The sequence below is a fragment of the Urocampus carinirostris genome, chromosome 14 (genome assembly GCF_059441175.1).
Source record: "Urocampus carinirostris isolate Australia breed hairy pipefish chromosome 14, RoL_Ucar_1.0, whole genome shotgun sequence".
In the NCBI taxonomy this organism is placed as follows: domain Eukaryota; kingdom Metazoa; phylum Chordata; class Actinopteri; order Syngnathiformes; family Syngnathidae; genus Urocampus; species Urocampus carinirostris.
In genome coordinates, this window is record NC_142362.1 from 24231334 (window position 1) to 24257184 (window position 25851).

General features: G+C 39.0%; 1 protein-coding gene across 1 annotated transcript; it reads left to right on the forward strand.

Moving 5' to 3' along the window:
* Positions 1-1566: 1566 nt before the first annotated feature.
* col8a1a (collagen, type VIII, alpha 1a) lies at positions 1567-24496 on the forward strand. The gene is made up of 4 exons (XM_088352808.1): positions 1567-1605; positions 1681-1724; positions 21989-22301; positions 22421-24496. Exons 3-4 carry the CDS (start codon positions 21998-22000, stop codon positions 24355-24357), a joined length of 2241 nt encoding a protein of 746 aa, XP_088208934.1. The 5' UTR covers positions 1567-1605; positions 1681-1724; positions 21989-21997; the 3' UTR covers positions 24358-24496.
* Positions 24497-25851: the final 1355 nt, after the last annotated feature.

The following is a 25851-nucleotide window of genomic DNA, read 5'->3' on the forward strand; positions in this document are numbered from 1 at the left end:
CACTTCAAGTACCATTAATACTTGCATATAAGCCTATATTGCATATAAGCCTTTATCATATACAAGCGACACCCTAAAACTGCTTCCCAAAAAAATAGTGACATAGTAAAATAAATTCAAAACCTAAATCCATCTATCTAATGTAATGTAAAGCTAAACTACTTTATGTGTGTGTGTTTGCGTGTGACATATTGGCTCTGAAACGGCTAACGTAATTTTCGTAAAAATTTACCCAGTTGTGCTTTAGACCAACAGCGAGTGTCCTCTGCTAGGTTATGTCTAAAGGCACCCCCAATAAACACCAACAACGTTGATAAAGTTCTGTTTTCATGTTGTCTGCATTCATAGAGTCTTAAATGTCCGCTGGAGGCACAATTGAGTATTGCAGCTCCCAACCATTGACCGTTCCAAGCAGCCAAATACAATCTGCTATCGGCCCGGCTACGCCAGCCCATTTTGTTTGTATCAATAACGCGTGTACATGAACATTGTTAATTATTTAAAGGTGGGGTGCGTTGTTTGAGGTGCCTTTATGAGTTAAAAGTAGAATACTTTTTTCTATTATGTAAGTGTTAATAATGCCCAACTAAGTTCAAAAAGCCTTTATGGAAAAAAAATCCTCTGCGCCTATCTCCTTTTATCTTACTTTTAGCATCGCTGTTCAAGACTCGCACTACATTAGGAAGCAGGAAAGGGCAGAGGGGGGAGGAGGGGTGAAGAGTGATTTCATGCTAGTTTCTGGGATTTTTGGTTAGTGTGACCTGAAAATGGTAGAAGTATGAAAATGCCTGTTTCAAATACAGTTCAAACACCGAACTAAATCGCCCAAAAAGCTAAAAAAGGAAGAGTTTGTTATTATGAGCAGAATGAGGCTGCGATCACAACTTTGAGCCAGGAGATGGCGGCAGAGAGTAGAAAGATTTCAAGTTGCGGACACTACCTTTTTTTATGTAGGTAATAAAGAATAATATACTCGTAAAAAAATAAAATAGAACATTTTTAAACAATTTATTGTACCTCGAGCAGCGCTTCAATGCCAGACAATCGTACACCATTTTCGTATTTTGCAACCGTTTCCTTCTTCGACTCGATCGTTGTTGTCACTGTTTTCCACTTTTCCCTCATCTCATCACTAACTTTCTTGGGACCCATTATTATGGGCAGAAAAAGGAAAATAAAACGGACAAAATCGAGATGTGGTCCCTCTCAAACGCGTCGATTGACTGAACATGTAAAGGAGATCGAGCAGGGTTTTATCACCATATGCTCTTAATTGACCCTCAGTTGTTTTCCTTATTAGCATCATTTTGCCAAGGAAATGGCCACAACCCTCTTAAAACTGGTCCGCAGCCAAACAGTTGAGAAAAAATGCATTAGATCACCAAAACTAGTAGACAAAATTACTCTTTCTTCTTTATTATCTTTACGGATACTTAATACACAAATATGTTTTTGTGCAGTTCTAAATTGTGGAATAAGTTGTGTGTGGAGTTGTTTTTCTTTTTTTGCTCCCTAACCCTCCTCATGTCCTTCCAAGAAGGCTTTGGCTGTGCCGCCCACCCTTGTGGCCCCACCCTGCAATGCATATAAGCTGCATCCACAAAAGTGAGCGGTTATGAGCACAAGTGCCAGAGGAGGAGGCATCCATCCTAATATTGCCGCTTTTTTTCTCCCTCTCAGTCCCCCTGTGGTGATTATTTCAACTTTGCACCTGACCCTCAAAGGTAAGCAAATAAGTAATGTCACGATTTCTCATGTTTAGGTTTATATCTGTGTTATTGGGAATTTTTTCCATGCATGCACGAGAGCAGGAGTGGGCAAACTTTTTGAGTCATGTGCCGCATTGGGTTAAGGTATTTTGACCCCTAAAAAGGGCCTAAACTTCAAAAGTGCACCATATTATCCGGTGCATCATACAGACCGGAAATACAGTAAATATAATTGGAAATGCATAATTGCAATGAAATACTTTTACGTACAGTAATCATTTATACATATGAATTATGTTCATATAGTTGTGAAACTACATTTCTTAAGATTTATGTTTAAATAAATATTTTTTATAATCTGATGTTTTATTTCAATGCAATAATAAACTGTTTTAATTACATGTGCACCTAACAAATAGCTCACAGAGGAATATTTAGAGAGTCTGCCTTGTACTTAGGTGTGCCTTATATATATATATATATATATATATATATATATATATATATATATATATATATATATATATATATATATATATATATATATATATATATATATATATACTATATATATTGCCAAAAAAGATCTTAAATCCGATACTCTGTCATTACATGAGTAAAAAAGATAAGATAAACTTATCCAATTTCAAAATATAGAAAAACAAGTATCATTTATGAACATAAACTTATAGTAGTTTGCCCACCCCTGCACTATGCTGCAATGTGTACATTATTTAAAAAAAAAAAAATCTTCTTCTTCTTATTATTATTATCATTAGTTTTGTTGTTATACAAGGCATTATTTAATTTGGATGTTTTTTTTTGATTTTCATTCAGATTCTGTTATTGTAATAAAAATAGGATAATATTTTGTAATAGATAGTTATATAATGGTTTGTTTCTTTCTGGTTTGTACTGGTTTTCTTACGAATTAATAGCATTTTTTTCTTACTTTTAACTTTTAACCAAATAAACAGAAAGTCCCAAAAATAATAGAAACTTTAGCAATTTAGTTTTACCCTGCAAATACTTGGATTTTAACTGAATAATTTAATTTCAGTTAACAAAAATGACAATTATTATAATGTTTTCATTTTGAGAGGAAAATTGTTAAAAGCAGTTGTGTTATCTCAAAAAGTTGTATTTTTTTCTGTATTAAAATGAATTTTTAGAATTGTAGAATTCATCATTTTAGGTATGATTGCTCCCTCTATTCTACTTTGTAAAATTCAAATGAACCCTTGACATAATTTTCAATTTTCTCATGTTGCAGATGTCAGATAATTTCCCTCCATTTTAGGATATATTTTTTTAAAGATCAGAATGATAATACTTAAAATGAACTGAGTAACCTATTATGGCAGACAGCAGATACTTTCACTCATTTTAAGAACGTTTTTCTTTACTAAGATCAGAAAAATAATGCCTAAAATTGTCAAAATGATTTTTCATTACTTTTATTTTTACTTTAAGAAAAGGTTAGAAACATTTAAAATGAGAAAAGTGTTCTACCAATCGGTTAATATTCATTTATGTGTTTATATATTTATGTATTTTCTTCAGTGTACCATCAATCCTTGACTTAATAAAATAATAAAAAATACATCATTAAGTATTTAAAGTTGGATGAAAAGTGACTCAATACATGTTTTCCTTTTCATAGTTTTGTATACAGATTAATTACGATTAATACATTTTTTTGATGTATAAGGGTTGCAAATTAAAATGTTCTTCTTTCAAAATGATTTATTAATGTTCATTGATTTCCTCAACTGTGACTGATGACCAATCTGGGCTATGACCCGCCTCTTTCTCAAACTCGAATTGGCCCCAAGTCATCTTCCACCTGAAGAGAAAGAAGCTAAATTGGATTTAAAGGAGCCTGCATCATCCATTATTCCACTCGTGTATGTTAGCAAACATGCTAGTATCCTTTATGACTAGTTCTAATTAGCATTTAGCGCCACTGCTTCACATCGTTATATTTTTTCCACAGTAAACTAGTTTGGCATGGGATCTGCTCCCTATGTGCAGCACATGTGCATGCTGCGTACGAGTGAATGCAAAGCAAATATGCATTGAAATGTTTAGTGAGCGTGCAGGAAGCTGAAGCCAAACTGCCACATGTACGCCATGGGGGCAAGAGAAGGCAGTTTGGTGAGAAAAGAGTGCCGAGCAAACACTTCCTCAATTGCTTTGCTGTGCGCTCACCGGCACGTTGCTTTGATTCGCTCCCTGGAATGTAACTGCGGTACAGTACTGGCTACTTGCAATGACTTCATGGGAAAATTAAGATGTAGTAGTCTTCTGAGGTTCCTTGTGTCATTGAATATGTAAGCAATCAATAAAATGTTTGCTTTTGCCATACTAATTGTGTCATACCATCTACTGTATTTTCCCCACTATAAGTCGCTCCAAAGTATAAGTCGCACCAGCCAAAAGAAAGAACGTATATAAGTCAATTTTGGGCTGTTATTTATTTGATAAAATCCAACACCAAAAACATACATGTCATCTTGAAAGGCTATTTAAAATCAAAATAAACTAGAGCACCACAGGCTGAATGAGTGTACGATATCCAGGAGAAACATTTGTTGGCCTCAAGAGGGATAGGCGCCACCAGGCTGTACTTTCCCAAGACACTGCACAGGAAATGGTTAAGGAATCCACCCATACTAACGCTACATGATTGACATGTCTGGTAATGTCAGCAACAACATAACATACTAAAAGTTATTCAAATAACTCTAGCATAAAGAACATGCTTAACAAACTTTCAGTTTCACTCCAAATCAATAAATCCAATAAAATATTCATCCTCTGTGTCTCTTTTACTGGTGGACAACTCCTCCAACTTGGGAGGTCGATGATAAGCCGCTTCCACTTTCCGCTTTGAAAAATGTCTACCAACAACAGGGCAAAGTTGAAATGATCAACATTGGTCTAGAGCGCCCTCTTGCAGTTTAGTGTTTAATTAACATGTGAAATGATGTACTGTACCATTAATAAAAATTTCAAACTCAATCTTATAATAATGTTTTAATAATTTCACGTATTAGTTGCACTTGGAGCATAAGTCGCAGCCCAGCCAAAACTATGAAAAAAACTGCGACTTATAGTTTGGAAAATATCGTATATGTGTAACACAGTTTCTCAAATTCTTTTATATTTGTTTATAACACGGGTAGGCAAGTTTTTTGTTTCTAAAATTGGACATGGGCCAGGAGTGAAAATATCGATTGATTTGACTTCAAATATTTCTTGATACTGTATCTGGATATGATACATGTCATTAAATTAATTTTGAAACAGTAAGAATGAAAGGAAAATGATGTGACATGTCCCCTACATAGAGTTATCAACACAACTCAGGGAATCATTGCCTGCTCTCTGCCCAGTCTGGAGTACATTGCCGGCTTGCAATTCAGCCACAGAGCCATTAACATGGTTATTCTTATTCTTACCTCTGATGAGCGCTATATGTCTCCTTATGAGTCAAGTCAAGTCAAGACAAGTCACATTTATTTATATAGCCCTTAACCACAAAAATGTCTCAAAGGACTGCACAGGATTACAATTACACAATTGCACAATTACCTGATCTTACACCAGCATGCGGGCAAGGAACAACTCAAAAACCTCAGTGTGAGGAAAAAAGAGAAACCTTGAGAAAGGACCTCACATATATGGTAATCCCCCTTCCAGGATTGACCAGGGAGAAGAAGAGGACTTACAGGCTCAGGGGCCATCGCCATTGCTACCTAAAACAAACATGCAAAACTGAAAAATATATATCTCGCGACTTATTTGAGAACTTTTGTTGCTGCTATGTTATTGCACTATTTTTCATTGCACTATTATAAGAAATCTCAGAGCTTTAACTTAATATACATCAAGCAACTGGAAGCAGTTTTTACGGCACATGAGCGCTTTATCACGAGATCCATTGAGTCAAATGAAAATGCTATAAAGGCGATCCACGAGGTCACAACGCTGATCACCAAGCACTGCAAAACTTAATAGAGAATTTATCAAAGAATGTTTTCAAAGAATGCCAGCAATAGCTGGCCCTCACACGTTTTCAGTTTACTAAATCTTTCCCACTTTCTGTATGATGTGCACACCCCTGGCTTAAATGAATCTGAAACTAAACTAAGGGGTCTGATAGTAATATCTGTTCTATGCACAGAGAGCTCACTGTCATTATGGTCACCAATCATGCAGCTGGGTTTGGATTGTGTACTTCCAGCAACGGTCAATGTGTTTTGCGTGTGCCATACTTTGGGAAAATGTCGTAATGATTTTTTTAATATTCTTAATATTCTTTTATGTATACATGTATATAGTTTCTTAGTTATATTACGCTGGCAACTGGGTGGACAGCAATGTAAGGATTTCATTGTGCAGGGAATCATGGTTCTTTACTGTGCACATTAAAATAAACACTTTGAAAATAAAAAATATGATTAGCAATTCTTTTTTAACATTATATTTTTATTATTTTCCTTCGAAAGGCCCAACTCAAAAGCTTAACAAACCATATGCGGCCCACAGGCCGTAGTTTGCCCATTCCTGGTTTATAGTCCATAGCGCTTGTCGGTAGAAGGTTGGGAGTTTGGCTAAGAGAAACAGGTGGCAGGAACTGAGAGATGGCCAATCACAGAGCACATACAGTAAATAAACAGCTACAGTAATTTATTCGACATTTTTGAAAAGCTGGTTTGGTCAAAGGAGCTCTGCATTGAATAAAACATCAAGGACTGTTTAAATTAATGACCACCAAAAAAAAAACAATAAACATCATTAAACAGTGGTTCTCTACCTATTTTGGTTGTCTTCATCCGGAAAAACTTTTTCCATCAAAGTAACCGTAGTTTGGAGAGAGATGGGCGCCACCGGGCTGTACTTGCCCGAGACACACCACAGGAAATGGTGCTCCTACGACCCCAGTGGTTAAGGGACCCAGCCAACCAAATCAACCCTATTTACCCAAAACTATCTATCTATCTATCTATCTATCTATCTATCTATCTATCTATCTATCTATCTATCTATCTATCTATCTATCTATCTATCTATCTATCTATCTATCTATCTATCTATCTATCTATCTATCTATCTATCTATCTATCTATCTATCTATCTATCTATCTATCTATCTATCTATCTATCTATCTATCTATCTATCTATCTATCTATCTATCTATCTATCTATCTATCTATCTATCTATCTATCTATCTATCTATCTATCTATCTATCTATCTATCTATCCACCTACCTACCTACCTACCTACCCTGGTCATATCCCTCGAGAGGGGTGACCAACAGCAAGACTAACACATACACAAAAACAATTAAAATAAAAAAAGGAAAAAGTAGCAAAAAACACACATAATTTTTATTTTTTGGACCATGGCCAACCCAAATGCCCACACACCCAAACAAGTTAAGCATCTCGGCACCCAAGTTGGTCATGCTTTTCGTCCCTCCAGATAAAATGGGACACAAGAAAACGGCCATGTCACTCGGGTCAGGGTGACACAACACACTCTTTTGTTTAACAGCAGGGCCCGACAGCTTTCACTGGTTTACCCCTGCCGCATCATACAGGTGCCCTGCATATCCCAGTTTTGTGTTCCAAAAAGCACAAAAATTTAGTCCTTTTTTTGATTAACAACCAAGTAAAATAAATTCAAAAATCTTAGTTCCATTGTTTTCTGCTTTTTCAGCTTTTGTTTCTTTTTACAAAAAACTATGAGTTTGAAGTTGTTTTCTTCATCAAACCTGGAAATCACATCCTTGTCTCAAGGCCTAAGAAAAGCCCATGAACCATACTTTAGAACCTTTACCATATTTTCTGGGATTGCAGATTCTTGATAAAAAAGGATAATATCTCTGTTGGTTCTGCGTTAATTTTCATAATCCTTAACAATATTTATTATACAGTATATTGCTATCCCCAAAAAGTTTCTCGGCATTTATACGTATATCGCTCCACAATCTGAAGAAGTCTATTTGAATTAATTCCTTCTTAAAGGAAAATTGTGTATTATATCACCAATAGATGTCACACGTTTTGCTGAAGTCTGCAACAGCTTCAGGGTAGTGATATTCTTTTGGGAAGCCCAGAGAGCAGGGAATGGCAATAAAAGATATCACCCTTCATAACCACCTCCATGTTCGTTTAGCTCCTCAGTGGCTTTGCTTTGCCATTGCATTTTTGCTTGCATTAGTTTGGTCTAGATCAGGGGATGGTGTCATAAGAGACGGCTCAGCTAAAAAGTCTCTGTAGTGCGAAGTGGAAGGAGAAGAGGACGACGAGGTGAGCGGAGAAGATGAGGTAAAATTTTGGACTATTTGATAAAGTTTCAGGAGCGAGCAGAGAGAGTGGGAAAGGTGAGATGGCACAACATTCATTTGGACAGGTAACTTAAAATTAGTTTTACCTGGTTATATCAGTATCAGAAATTATTTTCCCCCCATTTTATTAACACTCCACTTATTGAAACATAAATATTTTGTTTGTTTGTTGTACATGATTCAATTGTTTGTTTGTTTGTACATGATTCAGATTGAATCGTTTCTTGTACATGATTCAATTGTTTGTTTGTTTGTACATGATTCAAATTGAATCGTTTCTCCGGCGCCGTCACGAATGGCAGCCACTCCAGCAGCTCCCGTGTTATTTTTCGATTGTTCTCAGTTATTTTCGATTGTTCTCAGCTTAGGGATGCTGCTGGAAAAGTGAATTTCCCTTCGGGGATGAATAAAGTATCTATCTATCTATCTATCTATCTATCTATCTATCTATCTATCTATCTACTGTATGGAGTAATTTACCTGAAAACACATGTTAAGAGGCACAGGAAAGAATACAGACTACTAATATATATATATATATATATATATATATATATATATATATATATATATATATATATATATATATATATATATATATAGTGACCGAAAACACACAATTTCTCTTTTCATTTTGTTGCCAGGACATTATAAGGTTTTTGTGCACACGTAGGAGCAACTTGGCAGACAATTATGACATCTACCTTAATGTGAGGTTCATTATGTAAAATAAATGCTAACTTCTTGAGTATTATAAGTCAAGTCATGTTTATTTGAAAAGCCTTTAATCTTAAGAAGTCTCAAAGGGCTGCACGGACCACAAACTATTACAGACTGCTTGATTGGTTGATTGGTTGTTTGGTTGGTTGGTTAGTTGGTTGGTTGGTTTAGGTCCCTTAACCACTAGGGTTTTCCTGTGGTGTGTCTGGGGCAAGTACAGCCTGGTGGCGCCCATCACAGACTGTTATTACACCATCCCCTGATCTAAAACTTACATGAGGGCAAGGGGAAAAAAGGACAAACGTTTCTATGATAGAAACTCAATATATTTCTTTTAATGAATGAAGTTTTTATTACCACAAGGAGGTGCGTAATTGTACACACTGTCCATTTAAACTTTATTCTGTTCGTGTCACTGATCTCAAGGGTAATATCTGTCTTCTTGATGCATGAGGGGGCCCTAAAGATGCTACCCACAGCAGCGCTGCACAACAGGAAGTTTTCTGAATGCACAATGTGTGTTGTGTGCATGTGTGTATAAACAGAGCTCGCTCTTGCACACATTATTTTGCAAAGTAAAGTAGGGACCCAGTGGACAAAAGGACAAAGACAGCTCATGAGTAATTGTGGTTTTGTGTAAAGGAGAGAGGAAGAGGTAAATACTTGGGGTCATTTAGGTGCACAGCTGTGGCATTGTATGTGCATGCATGCGTGTAAATATGTGTTTGTGGAAACTGTTGTTAATTTTACTGGATCGCTCCCAAGTGGCGTGTCCATGTTATAGTAGAAAATGAATCTTTTCCAGGGTCAAAGCTGATGCTAACTTCAAATAGGGAACATTGTCACTTTGGAAATTGATTAAATGTTAAGAGTTGGAAATGTGAACAATTCGCTTAACACCTGGCTAGCCTACCACCTATGTATTACAAATGTAATTTTAAAGTTTTGATTGAGTTTTGGTTATTGTCAAGTATCTCTAACAATAATTGTTGGTCTATTGGCAGATATTATTAGCTCACTCTACATTCTACAATTCTTTGGTATGTTCCAGTATTTTAACTTTTTGGGGGATAAAAAAGGAAGAAAAAAATACCCTTTAAGCACTATTCTTTCTCGTTCACAAATATTGCACTATTATTATAATTTAGGCCAGTTTCCAAGCACTACGTTGTAAATATATATTTTTTCTGCCCTTTATCCTCTCATCTCATCTGATTAGCTGCATCGCTTATTCTCAGTAGGGTCGGAGGGGTGCTGGAGCCCATCCCAACAATCATCGGGCAGTGGGCAGGGGATACCCTGAACTAGTTGCCAGCCAATCGCAGGGCACACAGGGGCAGACAACTCGCTCGCTCACACCTAGGGACAATTTGGACCGGCCAATTCACCTGAAATGCATGTCTTTGGAATGTGGGAGGAAACCGGAGTGCCTGGAGGAAACCCACGCAAGCACGGGGAGAACATACAAACTCTGCACAGGAAGTCTGGTAGCTGGATTTGAACCCACACAGGAGGTTCCCAAGACCTTAGAACTGTGCCGCACACGCGCTAACCACTGCGCCGCCGTGCTGCCCTTCCCTTTATCCTGAAAGTATTTAATCCTTTTTCTCTTTGAAATCTGTATGACATATTTACCCTGGAGGCCCATGTCCAATCTTGTTGCATTCATTGATTTACAATACTAGTATCAATGACAATAAAGACTATTCGAATCAATCGATAACGTTGCTCATTTAAGTTACTTTTTTCCTATTTCACAAAAAAAACTAAATTAATCTTAAAGGGACATTGTTCATTATTAAGCATCCCCAAATGGTTAAAGGAACATCATTTATTAGAAAAACATTATTGATTCCAATAATAAGCTAAAATACATCAACTGTCATACAAGCTTGCATTTTTTAGAGTACTCATAGGCGGGGAAATTTGTATTCATTTGAAGAACCATGAGGGTCACTTAGAGGGAGCTGATTGCCTGGCATCTTGCTGCTGAGGGTACCCAAAAAACCTTGTGAAAGGATGGGCAAAAAAGATAAGACCAAAATGCTGCGGTTTGGTCACTTTGAGTGTCCATTGTTAGTATTGTAGCACTTTGTTTTTTTGTTGCACTGCACAATACTGCACATTTAGTGGTCAAATAAAACAGATTGTCCCTTAAAATAAAAAGACAAAGTAAAAAAAAAATGTGTTTTAGGTGAAACATTGTTTTGTTTGTATTATTTCTTATTTTACACGAATAATTCTTCAAATAATACTTTTTCAAATGGTCCAAGTGTACTTTTGCAGTTTAAATTTCTTGGCCAATGTTGAAATTTGTCCTCACACACACACACACACACATATATATATATATATATATATATATATATATATATATATATATATATATATATATATATATATATATATATATATATATATATATATATATATATATATATATAATCAACTATGGACAGCTCCCTCCACTGCAGATGGTTCCTGGCTTAAGTTTGGGTTGTGGCAATGTTGGCACCAGTCCATTCCATGATGTTGTCAGCCCAGTCCTTTTTCTGTCTTTCTCCCCTCCTGGACTGTCCCATGAAAAATGATCTTGGCCACTCCTGAGGATTTTGTGACCATACCATTGCATCTTTTGTCTGTGCACAGTTGACAACAGTTCTTTGTTGGGTCCAATTAGCCCTCTGATGGTTTTGTGCACCTTCATTTCTCACCTGGGATATGTAGCAGATGCCTAGAGTTTTCCTGTTGTATCACATCTCCATGGTCTGGATCATGACCATTCGTCAGTTTCTTACTGCTCCCAGGTTGCCAATATATGCACATCTAATGGAGGAGTATTCAATTGTAGACAATTTCCATCTATTTAAACTGAAAAGGAATAAATACTCTAGTTTTCTGAATTCCAAACAGACAAGGTAAACTGGCTTATGTCGAAAGACAGGACGGTGTTGATAGTAATGGCCACAATCAAGTCATCTTAGATTAAGGTATTTTAGAAATTGTAATCACCTTCTGGACACATATTGGTTACATCTTTTAGAAGTGTATTGTTTTTAATATAATGCAGATTTAGTTGTGATATATTTTGATTTTTTGTAGGTCTCCTTACCCTATTTCCCCCTGTATACATTTATGATGTCCTCATATGTCTGTTGGTAGTAAACCGGACATTTAGAGGTCAGTGGACAGGGACGTCTCTAGAGTTGAGGGAGGTGGGTGGTTGAAGCACGGCTGCGAACAAACAGACAGGGAAGACGCTTTGCAACAGACGCGTCTCTGTTCACGCAGAGACGGAAGGAAAGGAAGGAGAGCAGACAGCGAGAAGATTGGTGTCGCCATCTGACATGATGAATAGATTGTGGTGGAAGATGTAAGAATTTAGGAAGCAGGCCACTTGGGGTATTATCTTGTTAATCTTTACAGTATTGTGATAATGGTTTACACACCTGCATCAGTATAATTGTTTTCGTTCTTCCAACGAAACCCCTCTGGAATTTGTTTGTTCCTCCCACGTTCCAAAAACATGCATTTCAGGTGAATTGGCCGGTCCAAATTGTCCCTAGGTGTGAATGAGCGAATGAGTTGTCTGTCCCTGTGTGCCCTGCGATTGGCTGGCAACCAGTTCAGGGTGTCCCCTGCCCACTGCCCGGAGATGGCTGGGATGGGCTCCAGCCCCCCCGCGACCCTAATGAGGATAAGCGGTACGGCTGATGAGATGAGATGAATGTTATTATGTTATTCAATATTTTGTTTTACAATATTCTTGATATTTTCTTTTGTGAAAAGAGAATTTAAAAAATACAAGAACTATTTCCAGAGCTAAAACTATCTTCTTGAGACATATTTATTGTTAAAGGCAAACATTTTACCAGAGATTTTGTGTTTGACCTGTGTGATATAAGTGAACTACAGGAGATAATCAGTCAGAATCAATTGCAAATAATCCGAAAGAGGATGTCATAATTGAAATACAAATGTGGTTTGTCATCTAAACGACACATTAATAATTTTGTTTGACTATGATGCATTACTTCTAACATTCAACATTTTAGTGTGGAACAATACTAAAAATATACTATACGAACAATGACAATAATTCACTAACATGACATAATAACATAGAAATAAATCATTAAATAGTCAAGTCAAGTCAAGTCATGTTTATTTGTTATAGATAGATAGATAGATAGATAGATAGATAGATAGATAGATAGATAGATAGATAGATAGATAGATAGATAGATAGATAGATAGATAGATAGATAGATAGATAGATAGATAGATAGATAGATAGATAGATAGATAGATAGATAGATAGATAGATAGATAGATAGATAGATAGATAGATACTTTATTCATCCCCTAAGGGAAATTCACATTTCCAGCAGCATCCCTGAGCTGAGAACAGTACAATAATAAAGCCAAAAGAATACAATATACAAATACCCAGTGTGACGTGCAAATGCCCACTGTAGCGTGTTATATAGAGTAACTAAATAGTGCTACACAGAATACATATTGCAGTAAGATTCGGTAATATCCAATGTAGGTGGTGTGGTTTAATGTGGACCTTTACTCTGCCGGGTGGAGTTAAAGAGCCTCATGGCATGAGGAAGAAAAGATCTCTTCAGTCTGTCCGTAGTACAAGACAGTGACAGCAGTCTGTCGCTGAAACTGCTCTTCTGTCTGGAGATAATGCTGTGTAGTGGATGCGATGGATTGTCCATGATTGACCTCAGCTTTTTCAGTGCTCGTCTCTCAGCTACTGTTGTTAGGCTGTCCAGCTCTTTGCCCACAACAGAGCTCGCTTTCCTAGCCAGTTTATTGAGACGAGAGGCATCCTTCTTCTTGACGCTGCCTCCCCAACACGCTGCCGCATTAGCCCTTAATCACAAGAAGTCTCAAAGGGCTGCACAGACCACAGATTGTTGCAAACTACAGACTATTATTACACCATCCCCTGATCTAAAGCCTACATGAGGACAAGGAAAAACTCAAAAACCTCTACATGAGGAAAATGACGCAACCTTGAGAAGGGACCGCACATGAGGTAATCCCTCTTCCAGGATGACCAGACTGCAATGGATGTTGCAAACACAAATAATAGCATTGGCTGTGTTATCCTTTACGGTGCAGGTGGGCAACCCGATCCTCAAGTGTTGCATGTCTTGCATGTTTTTGGCGTTTTTCCTCCTGATTCCAATTACCAGGATCGCTAAAGAGCTTCTGCCGGCTTGCTAATGAGCTGCTAATTTGGATCAGCTCAGTTAAGAAGACAAACCTCCAAAAAAATGCATGACATGCGACCCCTCGAGGACCATGTTGAACACCACTGCTTTCTGGTATAGATTACAGAGTGTATTGGTAGACTATATCTTCTTCAATATCTCATTAAAAGTTGCAAGTTCAACTGGATAATGCTATATCTCACCAAACATCAAACGTGTACTGAGCCATTGCTAGGTAAAATCAATATTTAACATCTATGGCTGTCCATGGCAGCTAAACTAAAATGGAATTTTGACTTGTATAACTGTCTTTGGCACCCTGACTAAAAAGGATCTTTGAAGTGTACAGCCTTCAATGGTGACAATTTGATTGAATGTACTATCTTGGCCACCACTTTTCATATAATGATTCCAGATTTCTCTGTTAATGTATAATCTAAAGTATAAAGTTAATAGAAAACCATATGATGGATTCACAATAATACACTAATGTTGTATAAATATCTAATCGGTGTTCTGAGGTCATGAGATCGAATCTCCTGTGTGGAGTTTGCATGTTCCCCCCATTCTTGCGCGGGTTTCCCCCGGGGACTCCGGTTTCGTCCCACTTTCCAAAAACGTGCATGTCAGGTTAATTGGCCGGTCCAAATTGTCCCTAGGTGTAAATGAGCAAGTGAATTGCCTGTCCCGGTGTGCCCTGCGACTGTCTGGCAACCAGTTCAGGGTGTCCCCTGCCCACTGCTCGAAGATAGCTGGGATGGGCTCCCTGACCCTATTGAGGATAAGTGGTGCAGATAATAGATGGATGGTTAACATACTAGGCTGTAAATGTTTGGTTTGACCATTTTATTATTTTCAAGGCTAAAACCAATGTGAACAATGTTATAATCAGCTGGCGAAGCTTTTTTAGAATCACATGGCTCATTGTTCTCAGTTATGATATTCACAAGTTCTACTCAATCCTGAGATGATAATCTGTATCATCACAAACAATTCTAGCGTCTGTTTTCCATGTGCCGCAGTTAATTGACATCCTTCAACAACTAGCATCCTCATTGAAAGTTGACTCAGCAAAAAGAGGCACATTTACGTGGAATTAATCTTTTGGTAACAGCTCAATTGTGTGCCGGGGAATGTACATCTGGAAGCTTAATGAAGTGTTAAACGTTGCATATTTTTAAAAAATTGTTTATGTGTACACGACCAGGCGACACGTTTTCAAAAACAGTAATCCCTCGATTTTTGCGGTTAATGGGGACCAGAACTCCCCGTGAAAAGTGAACATTCGCAAAGCAGTGTCGCACATTCTTAAAAGGCCACAGGGGGCAAACTTACTTGGAGATGATGTCGTTACCAACTGAGAGTATACGACTGAAATGAATTAACTATAGATCCACGAATAAAAATACAGAACACATACAAAGTTCTTTATTGTCATTATACAAGAGTACAACATAATAAGAGGGCTTCTCATTTACGTGCAAGAAAGCCATTTCCAGAGAGGCAGGCTGGCTGCACGCTAGCATCGGGTATCCTTGGATTAAGCCAGGTCTCCGTGATGATTAAACTACAACCGTCCCAAATATAGCAGTTTCTAACCAGTTGTAGCTCCAGGTCATCCGTTTTAAGGGGAGTGTTGGCATTGGTGATATACAGGCTAGGCTGGGGTGGCTTAAGTGAGTCGTTAGCATAGCTGTGGCAGTAGGCCGGACCTGCAGCCTTGCTATTAGCTTCTATCCCAGTGCCGCCTGAGTCGCTTCCCGAACCTGATAATAATCCATAGTGCAACCGCTGGTGATCACTATTTATTTGCGCTCTTTTGACATTCCTAAGAGTCTGATTTAATTGGTGAACGTTTTTTCAATGTAACAAGGCAGTAAAAAAACCTAGCCCAGCTGTAGTATCTTGGGTGAACACATTGACCAGCGCGCCCATCCTGCTATTTGACTGACAGCATACACCAGCCTATTGATGTCGCACACAGAGCCAGTCACACCCACCAGACACACAAATCTTTCCTTAATCTGTCCCTTTGATAGTCTTTGCTGTGTCCTGTCTGTTTTGAACACAGCGCACGACACTCTGACATCAATGACAATAAAGACAATACATCAAAATGCGCAAAGCAGTGAACCAGTAATAACAAGAGTAGCAAGGTGACTTTGCATCCTTTTATGATTCATTCTTTTTTAAAAACAGTTTTTAGGTTTGTTTAATCTTTTTCATCAAAACTATGTTATTTATTTGCTTGTTTTCGTTACATTTTAAAGCAATGTTTGTTTAAAGGGACAATGTTTATTTAATTGGTCGGTCCAAATTGTCCCTAGGTGTGAATAAGCGAGTGAGTTGTCTGTCTCAGTGTGCCCTGCGAGTAGCTGGCAAACCAGTTCAGAGTGTCCCCTGTCCACTGCCTGAAGATAGCTGGGATGGGCTCCAGCACGCCTGCGACCCTAATGAGGATAAGCGGTGCAAATAATTGATTGATGGATGATTCAGATATTTTTTGTGCCAACAGAAAAGGCCTTGCAGGCCCTGGCGGTGCACCACTGATAGAGGGACACTGATGCAATTTCACAGGAAAATTAAAGTAGCAAATGTCAGCAAGTGTTTTAGAAGTGTTATGTCTAACTGAGAAGGTTTTACGGGCTGATGCCAACGACACAAATTACACCTCCATCCAGAAATTTCCCAATAAGGGAATCACCAAGGCTGTTTTATGTTTTGCGAAATGAGTTGGCGCAGGCACGCTAATCATAAATTTCTAGGCCACTTCTGACGCCAAGTGCACCTTGACGGCGGTACGTACACATGTGACCTCACGTCTGCCCCCTGAATGGGGGACTATTGTGCCCCTGAAAGAGTGGCACCCTGGAGAGCGTAACAAACTTCTTTCTATTCGTTCTCCACACGCCGCTGCTGCTGTTTCCTCAAATAACAAATAAAGAGTTCAAGCGGTGGAAATTGCTGCCTAATTTTCACGGCGCGTGTATGAATGAGTGGCTTGGGAGGCGACATTTATTTTAGGTTACATGCCATTACATCCGCGGCAGGTAGAGTCACGAGGTGTTTCCGGCGCTCCCTGGTTACCATGATGACCGGGTGTTGCTGGATGACAAGTGAACAGGCGTTCCTTGTACACTTCACAAAATTTCCGTCCTTTACAAAACACGTATTTTCATGTATCAATATGCTAGGCGCTCTTTCTACCAGTCGTAAAATGTTCCATGTTGTTTTTTAAATATTTTTGTAACATTTCAAAGACTCCCTCAGTTCAATATAGCGTTTCTCATTCATTTGCAGAAAGGAAAACTATGACGAAATGCACTTGACACGGGATTTCCTTCATCGTAAAACATATAGTGCCTCGCGAAAGTTTTAGCCCCCAAAGACTTTTTGTCATATTTCCACATTTCAGGCTTCAGATTTAATGGTAAAAAAGGGAAAATAATTTATAAGAATCAACAACATGGGAGGCACAATCATGAAGTGAAACAATATTGTTAAAACAATCTGTATAATATTTACAACGAAAAAACTGAAAAGTGAGGGTTGCAAAAATACCGGCACCCTGTGGTTTCAGCTCAGCCAACTGACTCCAAAAGATCCCTGATGACTTCTGAATGATCCAATGTCGACCTAAATGACTAATTTTGCAACATTTGCATGACTCCCGCAGCACTGTGCGAGCAGTAATATGTAATTGGAGAGAGTATAAAACCACTGAAAACCTACCGAGACCTGACCATCGCCCTAAACTTTCGGCCCAAACAAGGAGAACACTAATACAAGAAGCAATCAAGACGCCCATGATCACGTTGGATGACCTGCAGGCATACCCAGCTGAGATGGGAGAATATGTGCATTGGAGAATTATTAGTCTTTTGAGTTTTTTATCTATAAGTTTGAAGCCTAAAATACTCCAATTTGTCAAAACTTTCTTGAGGGCATTGCGTATAATTTTGCACCTCTTATTGGTGAAAAAAACTTTATTTGTATAAAAAAGATTTTTTTTTTATTTGAATAGCAAGAAAAAAATAATGGAATAACATACAAACATGCATTTTTAGATACTTATAGGTCAAGAAATGTATATATACTTTATATAGCATGAGGCTCACCTAGAAGAAGCTGACATGATAGTCTACCATCGTGCTGCTAAGGGTACCCCCAAAAAAAAACTTTTTAAAGGAAAGAGAAAAGAAAATATGAAAAATTGTTTCCTTTGCTCACTTTGAGTCTCTGTTGTTTGTATTCTTCCTAATGATTTGTAGCACTAGTATGCGGTTGCACTAATCAAATCAGTGAGTTCAATTTGCCATATATTTCACATTGTCCCTTTAACCTCTGATTTAAATTTATCTTAAACCCCTCAAAGTGGCCTGAAAGTGTAAATTCTCAGGAAAAAAAAAAATGCACAACGATGTTCATCTTTTTCTGTATTCATTTTGTCCATGCGCTTTTTCTTTGCAATGTCATCAGTACAGTAAATAGTAGTGTCAACTTCCTGAGAATAATGATAGAAAATTGTCAGGAGCTCCCTCAGGATAGTGTGAAAGCACAATTAAAAGCACAGATTAGTACAGTCTAACTGATGTCCTTTATTAAGGCTGTGTTCATCTGAAGGAAAGGCGAGCAGCGAGGCAACAAAGTCCAGAGCGCCAGAGGCAAACGAGTGTTTGCAAATAGACAGGCGTGAGGTTCGGAGATCCAGTGAGGCCAAGCAGCAAAGTCAACGGGTCAAAAGTTATTCTGGCTGTATTCGTAGTACTTGAGGTCAGGCCGGGGTTCAGTAGCCTGGGCCCGACTCGCGGGTGCAGAAGCACAATGCAGAAACACATTAGTGGAAGTGAGTGACCAAATAAGGTAAGGACAACCGAGAGGGAGAAAGAGAGAGGAAACTAAACCTGAATGCAGGACTGTGACACGGGGTGAAAAGAGATGCAACAAACTAGCAAAGAACCAAAAGAGGTGTGGTACAGTACTAGTAAAGGGAAGAGAGAGTGGCGATAGTAAGAAAAACTGCAGGGACAGCAAGACGAGTGACAACAGTTGTGATGAGGAAAATGGAATTCGGACGTGAGTGACCAAATTAAGTAAATGAGAGAGTGAAAAGGCGAGAGAGAGAGCAAGTGAGAGAGCAAAAGAAAGATAGTACCTACAAAGACGCAAAACACAGTAAAGGATCGTGACAAAAATAGGAAAATCACTCCCATTCCATCAAGGGACTCTGTGGCATGACTGACTTGTGTTGTCATGGCGACAAGATTATTCCCTTTCAAAGGCCATCTCTCATCAAGGGCTAGACAGACAGTTACACCGCCATGTCAAAATTATCAGTAGACCGAGAAAAGGTCAGGGATCTAGAGAAGGAGAGCGCCGTGGCGGGGTTGGTGTCAGGATGTGGCTGGGAATTCGGAAAATGACGGTCAGTGTAGCAGGACTAAATTGGCGCTATTAGGAGTAACTGACCCTAAAGTGTATTCCTTTTTCACAGATACAGTACTCAGTGGGTAACATCATGGTGGAAGAACAGACATGCTTGATGTTCAGGCACAATGCCAGTTACAAGGAGGTTATTTTTTGTTCTGGCACTCCACCAACATTTTGCACCATCATGGGAAAGCAGACTTGACCCATGCTCGACTTTTCTCTGATCAGTTACATTTATATTTAAAGTGTCCATTACACAGTTTTTTTATTGATAGACATTTTGACCATTTGAGTGTTAACTTGTGAGCATACAACAGTTCTTTAAAGGTGGGGTGTGTCATTTGAGGTGTCCCTAAAAACTAACTAAAACTAAAACAATTTCTCTGTTAAGTATATGTTAACAATGCTCAACTGAGTTCAAAGAGCCTTTATATTTATTTTCCTCTGCGCCTATCTGCTTTCATCTTATTTTTACCTACTCTCTTCCAACACATCAAGTAGGAAGAAAGGGGGATTGGGGGTGGAAGTGGAAGAGTGACTTTATGCTTGTCATAGCATTTTTTTTGTCTGTAGCGGGAAAATGATAAAAGTAGGAAAATGCCTCTTTCAAATACAGTCCAAACGCCAACCGAAACCCTCAAAATTAGTAAAAAGGAAGAGTTAATTTGAATGTGTTTAAGATATCACGTACTCATGAATAATCTGACCGAGGCTGCAATCATGACTTTCAGCCAGGAGATGGCTGCAGAGAGTAACACATTTCCAAAATCAGGACAACGTCTTTAAACATACCTGTCAACTTATACGTTTTGCCATATGTCATAGTTATTTTTTTTATCATTTGAAATTGTATATGTTGTATAGCAATTACTATACAGGATAATTTTTTTTTAAGATTTACGTATAATAAGCAACACAAAATACTGCAAGTGGGGAAAAACTGAGAATTATGCTGAAATAATTGTTTGTGTTGTTTATTTGGAAAATAAAATAAATTCGTTTAACGAAAATGATCTCTGTTTTTATCCAACTTAGCCTTGTTGTGAGTAAATAGGTGCCGTGAGGTGTTTATAAGGTTTATTATCTCTTAATTGGGGTTTTGCAATCATTAATAAGCAGAGCCATTGGCTGAGGTTGACAAGTATGTTTAAATGTTTATTCTTTTTGTCTTAAAGGTACACTGTAATATTTGACCACTTTTTGTTGCTGTATTGTGTAGTGCAACTGGAAATGAGTGCTACAAAGCAAAATAAAGAATACAAATCACAGATGCTTAAAGTTACCAATCCACATTAATTTTCGTCTTTCACACGTTTTTTTGCCTTTTTTTGGTACCATTATTGGCAAGATGACAGACAATCTAGTCATGTCCCTATAGGTGTGTAAGATAAATGCAAAAATTCTTGACTGATGAGAATTATTTTTAATTGCACGATCATGTGATAGATTATGTAATTTTGATTAATATTCAAACCCATACTGTTTTTTTTTTTTAATGAATGAGGGTTTATATACTTCTAGGAATGCTTAATGATACACTATGTCCCTTTGAAAATTGCACTACATTGACGTCTTAGTCAGTTGCATGCTGTCAATTAAATGAAAATGAAAACACAGTCCTTTGGTATAAGGTTATAACCAATCACGGCTTATCTATTCCCTGGATTATTTTTTTTATGTTAACAACTGAGGCAAAAGTGGGCGTGGTGACTTTGATATACTGAGCAGATATACTGATCTGTTAAATGGTCAATCTAACATATAGTTAACTTAAATCTAAACGGCTGCTAATCTGACTTTTTGCACTACTGGCAGTTTTTTTTTATAGCTTGCCACTCCTTGCACATTGCTCTCTGCACTATTGTAATTACAGCGTTATTGTTACAGTGTTAATGTTACTGTGTACCTGACTTGTTAACCTGACTGCCCATTTTGCACATCTGGTTAGCTACTCTTCTTGCACTATCGGCACTATGGTAAAATACTATACGTAGCCAAAATACAATACAACATTATTTATATCTGTACATTCAAGGAAACTGTGGGGGTCAGATGCATCGACATTTCGTTCTGTATACACGTGTACTAGAATGACAATAAAGTAGATCTGAATCTGAATCTGAATCTGATCTGTGGACAGAAAGAGACAAAATGGCGCTCACTGAGAATAATACATTTAATATTGTGTTTGTGGAATATGAGTTGAGAGAGAGAAAAAAAATCACGCAGGTTAGAAACAGTAACCATTCTACGCGTGCAGTAGATCCTCAAGTTAGAGTAATTTAACTAAATGCGCTGAAATCAGGATTGGTGTAGAGAAGAATTGCTGTTGTTTTAGACGTAGCAAGATGGCTAATCCTTGAGATGAATGAAACAGGTGGATTCCACTGCTTTAATTATATATCACAAACAAAACTACAAATCAGAAGAAACTGTTTAGACTGATGAATTCACACAGAACTTATTATTGTGAAAAATTATTTTTGTATGGCTTTTGCCAAATTTTGTCTCAGTTGTGTTCTTTCCCTTCAACACAGGCCTTAGCAATGTCGCCCCTTCAACCCCCATTCCTCCTGATGTTGCTGCACCTTGCTCTACTTACTTATGTAAGTGACGGAAAGTATTATGGACACAATCAACATTCTCAAGGATACCAGCAGCCGATGCAAATGCAACATCTCCAACACCTGGGCATGGGCAATGAAGGTTACCCCCAGCAACAATTCACGGGCAAAGATGTGCCGTACATGCACTATCCTCACTATAGGAAGGAACTTCCCCAGGTGCCTGTCATGAAGGGTAGAGAAAAGGCTCGTAAAGGTGGTGGCTACAACGGTGGACAAGACAAAGGTAAGAAATAACAACAATTGTAATAACCCCTTATAGGTTTTGTTACAGAATATTGTGAAACTGGAGCAACTAAAACAGCACAATTTAATACTTCATTTTGTGTATCTCACTCATCACAGGACAGACAATCCCAAGCGGTGGTTTAGGAATTCCCGAAGGAGAACCAGGCCCGGTTGGGCCACCTGGTCCCCAAGGACCAATAGGTCCCCCTGGACCTCCAGGTAATGGCCAACCAGGACCAGCAGGACTTCCTGGACCTCCCGGTCAACCAGGAATTCCTGGAATCGGTAAACCAGGGTTGCCAGGACCATCAGGCAGACCAGGAGGACTTGGTCAGCTTGGTCCACAGGGAGAAATGGGGCGCAGGGGTGAACCCGGGCCATCAGGGCAACCAGGACGTCAGGGTCAACCAGGTCCACCTGGTCTACCTGGAATAGCTAAACCAGGTCTCCAAGGACTGCCAGGCCAACCAGGGATGAAAGGAGAACCAGGGCACAAAGGACTGCCGGGACTTCCGGGATTACAAGGACCAAAAGGTGATAAAGGACTAGGTCTACCAGGGCAACCAGGTCATAAAGGTCTGCCAGGACCTCAAGGCCCTGCTGGACCAAGAGGACTACCAGGTTTTGGAAAACCAGGTTTAAATGGAATGCCAGGCCCACAAGGGCCTCCAGGAGAAAAGGGGCATCCGGGGCTAAAGGGACTAACTGGCCCACCAGGTGAGAGAGGACCATCCGGTCCACCTGGTCTACCAGGACTAGGAAAACCAGGTCAAAATGGTCTACCAGGACAACCAGGGATGCAGGGTTTGAAGGGTCACCCTGGACTATCTGGTTTGCCAGGAAAGCCGGGAGTTCCAGGCTTTGGTAAACCAGGCCTCCAAGGACCAAAGGGGGATAAAGGTATGAATGGGCCACCTGGACCCCTCGGACCAAGGGGAGACAAAGGCCATACGGGATTACCTGGATTGACAGGACCTGCTGGACCAATTGGTGTACCAGGTCCCCCAGGGCCCAAAGGGCCATCAGGGGGCGTTGGTTTACCGGGTCCAAAGGGAGAATGTGGAGAAGGAGGACCTAAAGGGATTGATGGGATTCGGGGTGATTCTGGTACTCCTGGATTACCTGGTACTGACGGTTTACCTGGAGAACGTGGAAATCCAGGGCTGAGAGGTCCACAAGGGCCAAGTGGAGCCAAAGGAGAAAGTGGACACAAAGGCCTCCCAGGTGCGCCAGGCCTAGCAGGACTTCCCGGGCCTAAGGGAGATGGTGGATATCCTGGTGAACCCGGTCCTCAGGGTCTCAAAGGAATCCCCGGTATAGATGGTATAGCAGGCCCTATAGGATCACCTGGAATTCAAGGACCGAAAGGAGATCTTGGCCTTCCTGGTCCACCAGGTATTGCAGGTGAAGGCATTCCAGGACATCCTGGTCCCATTGGACCACGGGGTAAAGAAGGCCAATCAGGACCTCAAGGACTAAGCGGACCACCTGGTCCTCCCGGACCCCCTGGCCCACCAGGAGAACCTGGTGTGTCTCCGGACTTATCGGGAGTTCTTTCCCAAATGGGCCCTGGACTAGACGGCGAGAAGGCTGGGGGCTATGGTAAAAAAGGCAAATATGGAGGAAACGGCGCAGAGGTCATGGGAATGAGTGGCTTGGAGATGCCAGCATTCACAGCCATAACATCAACTCCATTCCCACCCGTGGGAAGTCCGGTAGTGTTCGAAAAGCCTTTATACAACGGTCGCCAGAACTTTAACCCCCAAACGGGAACATTCACCTGTGAAGTTCCGGGCATTTATTACTTTGCTTACCACATCCATTGCAAAGGAGCCAATGTGTGGGTGTCCTTGATGAGGAACAATGAGCCAGTGATGTATACATATGATGAATACAAAAAGGGGTACTTGGACCAGGCATCGGGAAGCGCAGTCTTACCTTTACAACCGGGAGACACTGTATACATCCAGCTGCCCTCAGATCAGGCTTCAGGACTTTACGCTGGGGAATATGTGCATTCGTCTTTCTCTGGATTTTTACTCTATCCGTTGTAAGTGAAAGTGAAATGGACTTTTAAGAGGAAATCTGGTAGCACACATGCAGGACCAGTTTGGACATGAAAAGGAAGTATGGTGGTCTGCATATACAACCCATTCTACGCCACAGAGCTACAGTATTAGTCCATGTGCAGTTTAACAGGCAAAGTGATAAAATGACGTATGAAAAAGCAGTCACAACAGGCCTAAATGACTGATCGCATTTCCTCAAAAATTGGCCTCCCTGAGCTGACGGACACAACATCTCAATTATTTGCTCGGTGTGGCCGCAATTTGAAGCACGCTGGTTTCTAAAACAAAAGCACCAAAGGGAGCGATGTGAAACATTCTCTCAGATAAAAGTGCCAGAGTCAAGTTGTTGAAAACAAAACAATGATAATGAGCTAATTATGTGGAGAAGAATATGAATTCTACCGATTCTTCTATGTTGCTTTACAATATTGGGTGCCTTCATGTTTGCATTCCCCAAATCTACGCCCCTGATTTGATTCTGCCTAGTTTGTTGTTTTTTTTCTCTGCCTGTTCCTTTTTATGATTACATGAAAACAAGTTATATACAGTATGTTTTTGCATACATTGTTAGGAATATATATATACATATATATATATATATATATATATATATATATATATATATATATATATATATATATATATATATATATATATATATATATATGAGGTTACGAAGGGAAATTGAAAACTATGCACACATTGTAAAAGATGTAAGTAAAGGATGTTAAAGAGTAAAAGTCGTTTGGGTTATATTTTCATGCTCATTTTTTTAGAATTGCTCGTTGTTTTTGCTCAAATATGTTATTTCTATATCCCAGCTTACTCTTCAAAGAAAGCAAAATTCATCTGATAAGCTCTAGTAAGTGTAATAAACTGAACAGGTTATGGGTATGACTGGACTGTCGAGGTAATAGATTTGTTTCAGGCAGGGTTTTGGGTTTTTACTTGTTGTTTCCCAGCTTATAACTATCCCAGCTGTACTTTTTATTGACTTAATACTGTAAACTCATTCAATATTAAAAGAAAAACATGAATCCTATTACCCAACAACTTCTTATGAGATAGAAAAACAGATCAGAAATACTGGTTGAAGTGGAAATAAAGCCAAAGGATTATCTAACCATAAATTTGTCATTTTGAATAATACCATGTGAATATGAAATGAGTCAAGAAACAAAGCCGACCTATTCTTAGCCATTTCAGGCGGCGGACATTTCTTCCTGAAAATCACAGCGACTTTACCCGTGACAATTGTAAAAACAAATCACGATTTACCTGCTTTCAAAGCAGAGCCATAATTGGTCCTTACTGTCGGCCTGAGCAATCAAGAAGCCACATTCACTCAAAAGAAAGTGACAAAATAGCCAATTCATACTCAACAAACCAAAAATAACCACAACATTTAGAGAAGCAGAAAATACATAATTGTAGGGAAAGTATATTTGGTTTGACTTCTTAATCTACTGTTATATTAGT

What these genes read in the sequence shown, in the direction of transcription:
- col8a1a (XM_088352808.1), top strand. Translation starts at nt 21,998, where the DNA reads ATGTCGCCCCTTCAACCCCCATTCCTCCTGATGTTGCTGCACCTTGCT. An exon ending in CAACGGTGGACAAGACAAAG is followed by an intron (nt 22,302 to 22,420) that starts GTAAGAAATAAC and finishes CACTCATCACAG; the next exon opens with GACAGACAATCCCAAGCGGT.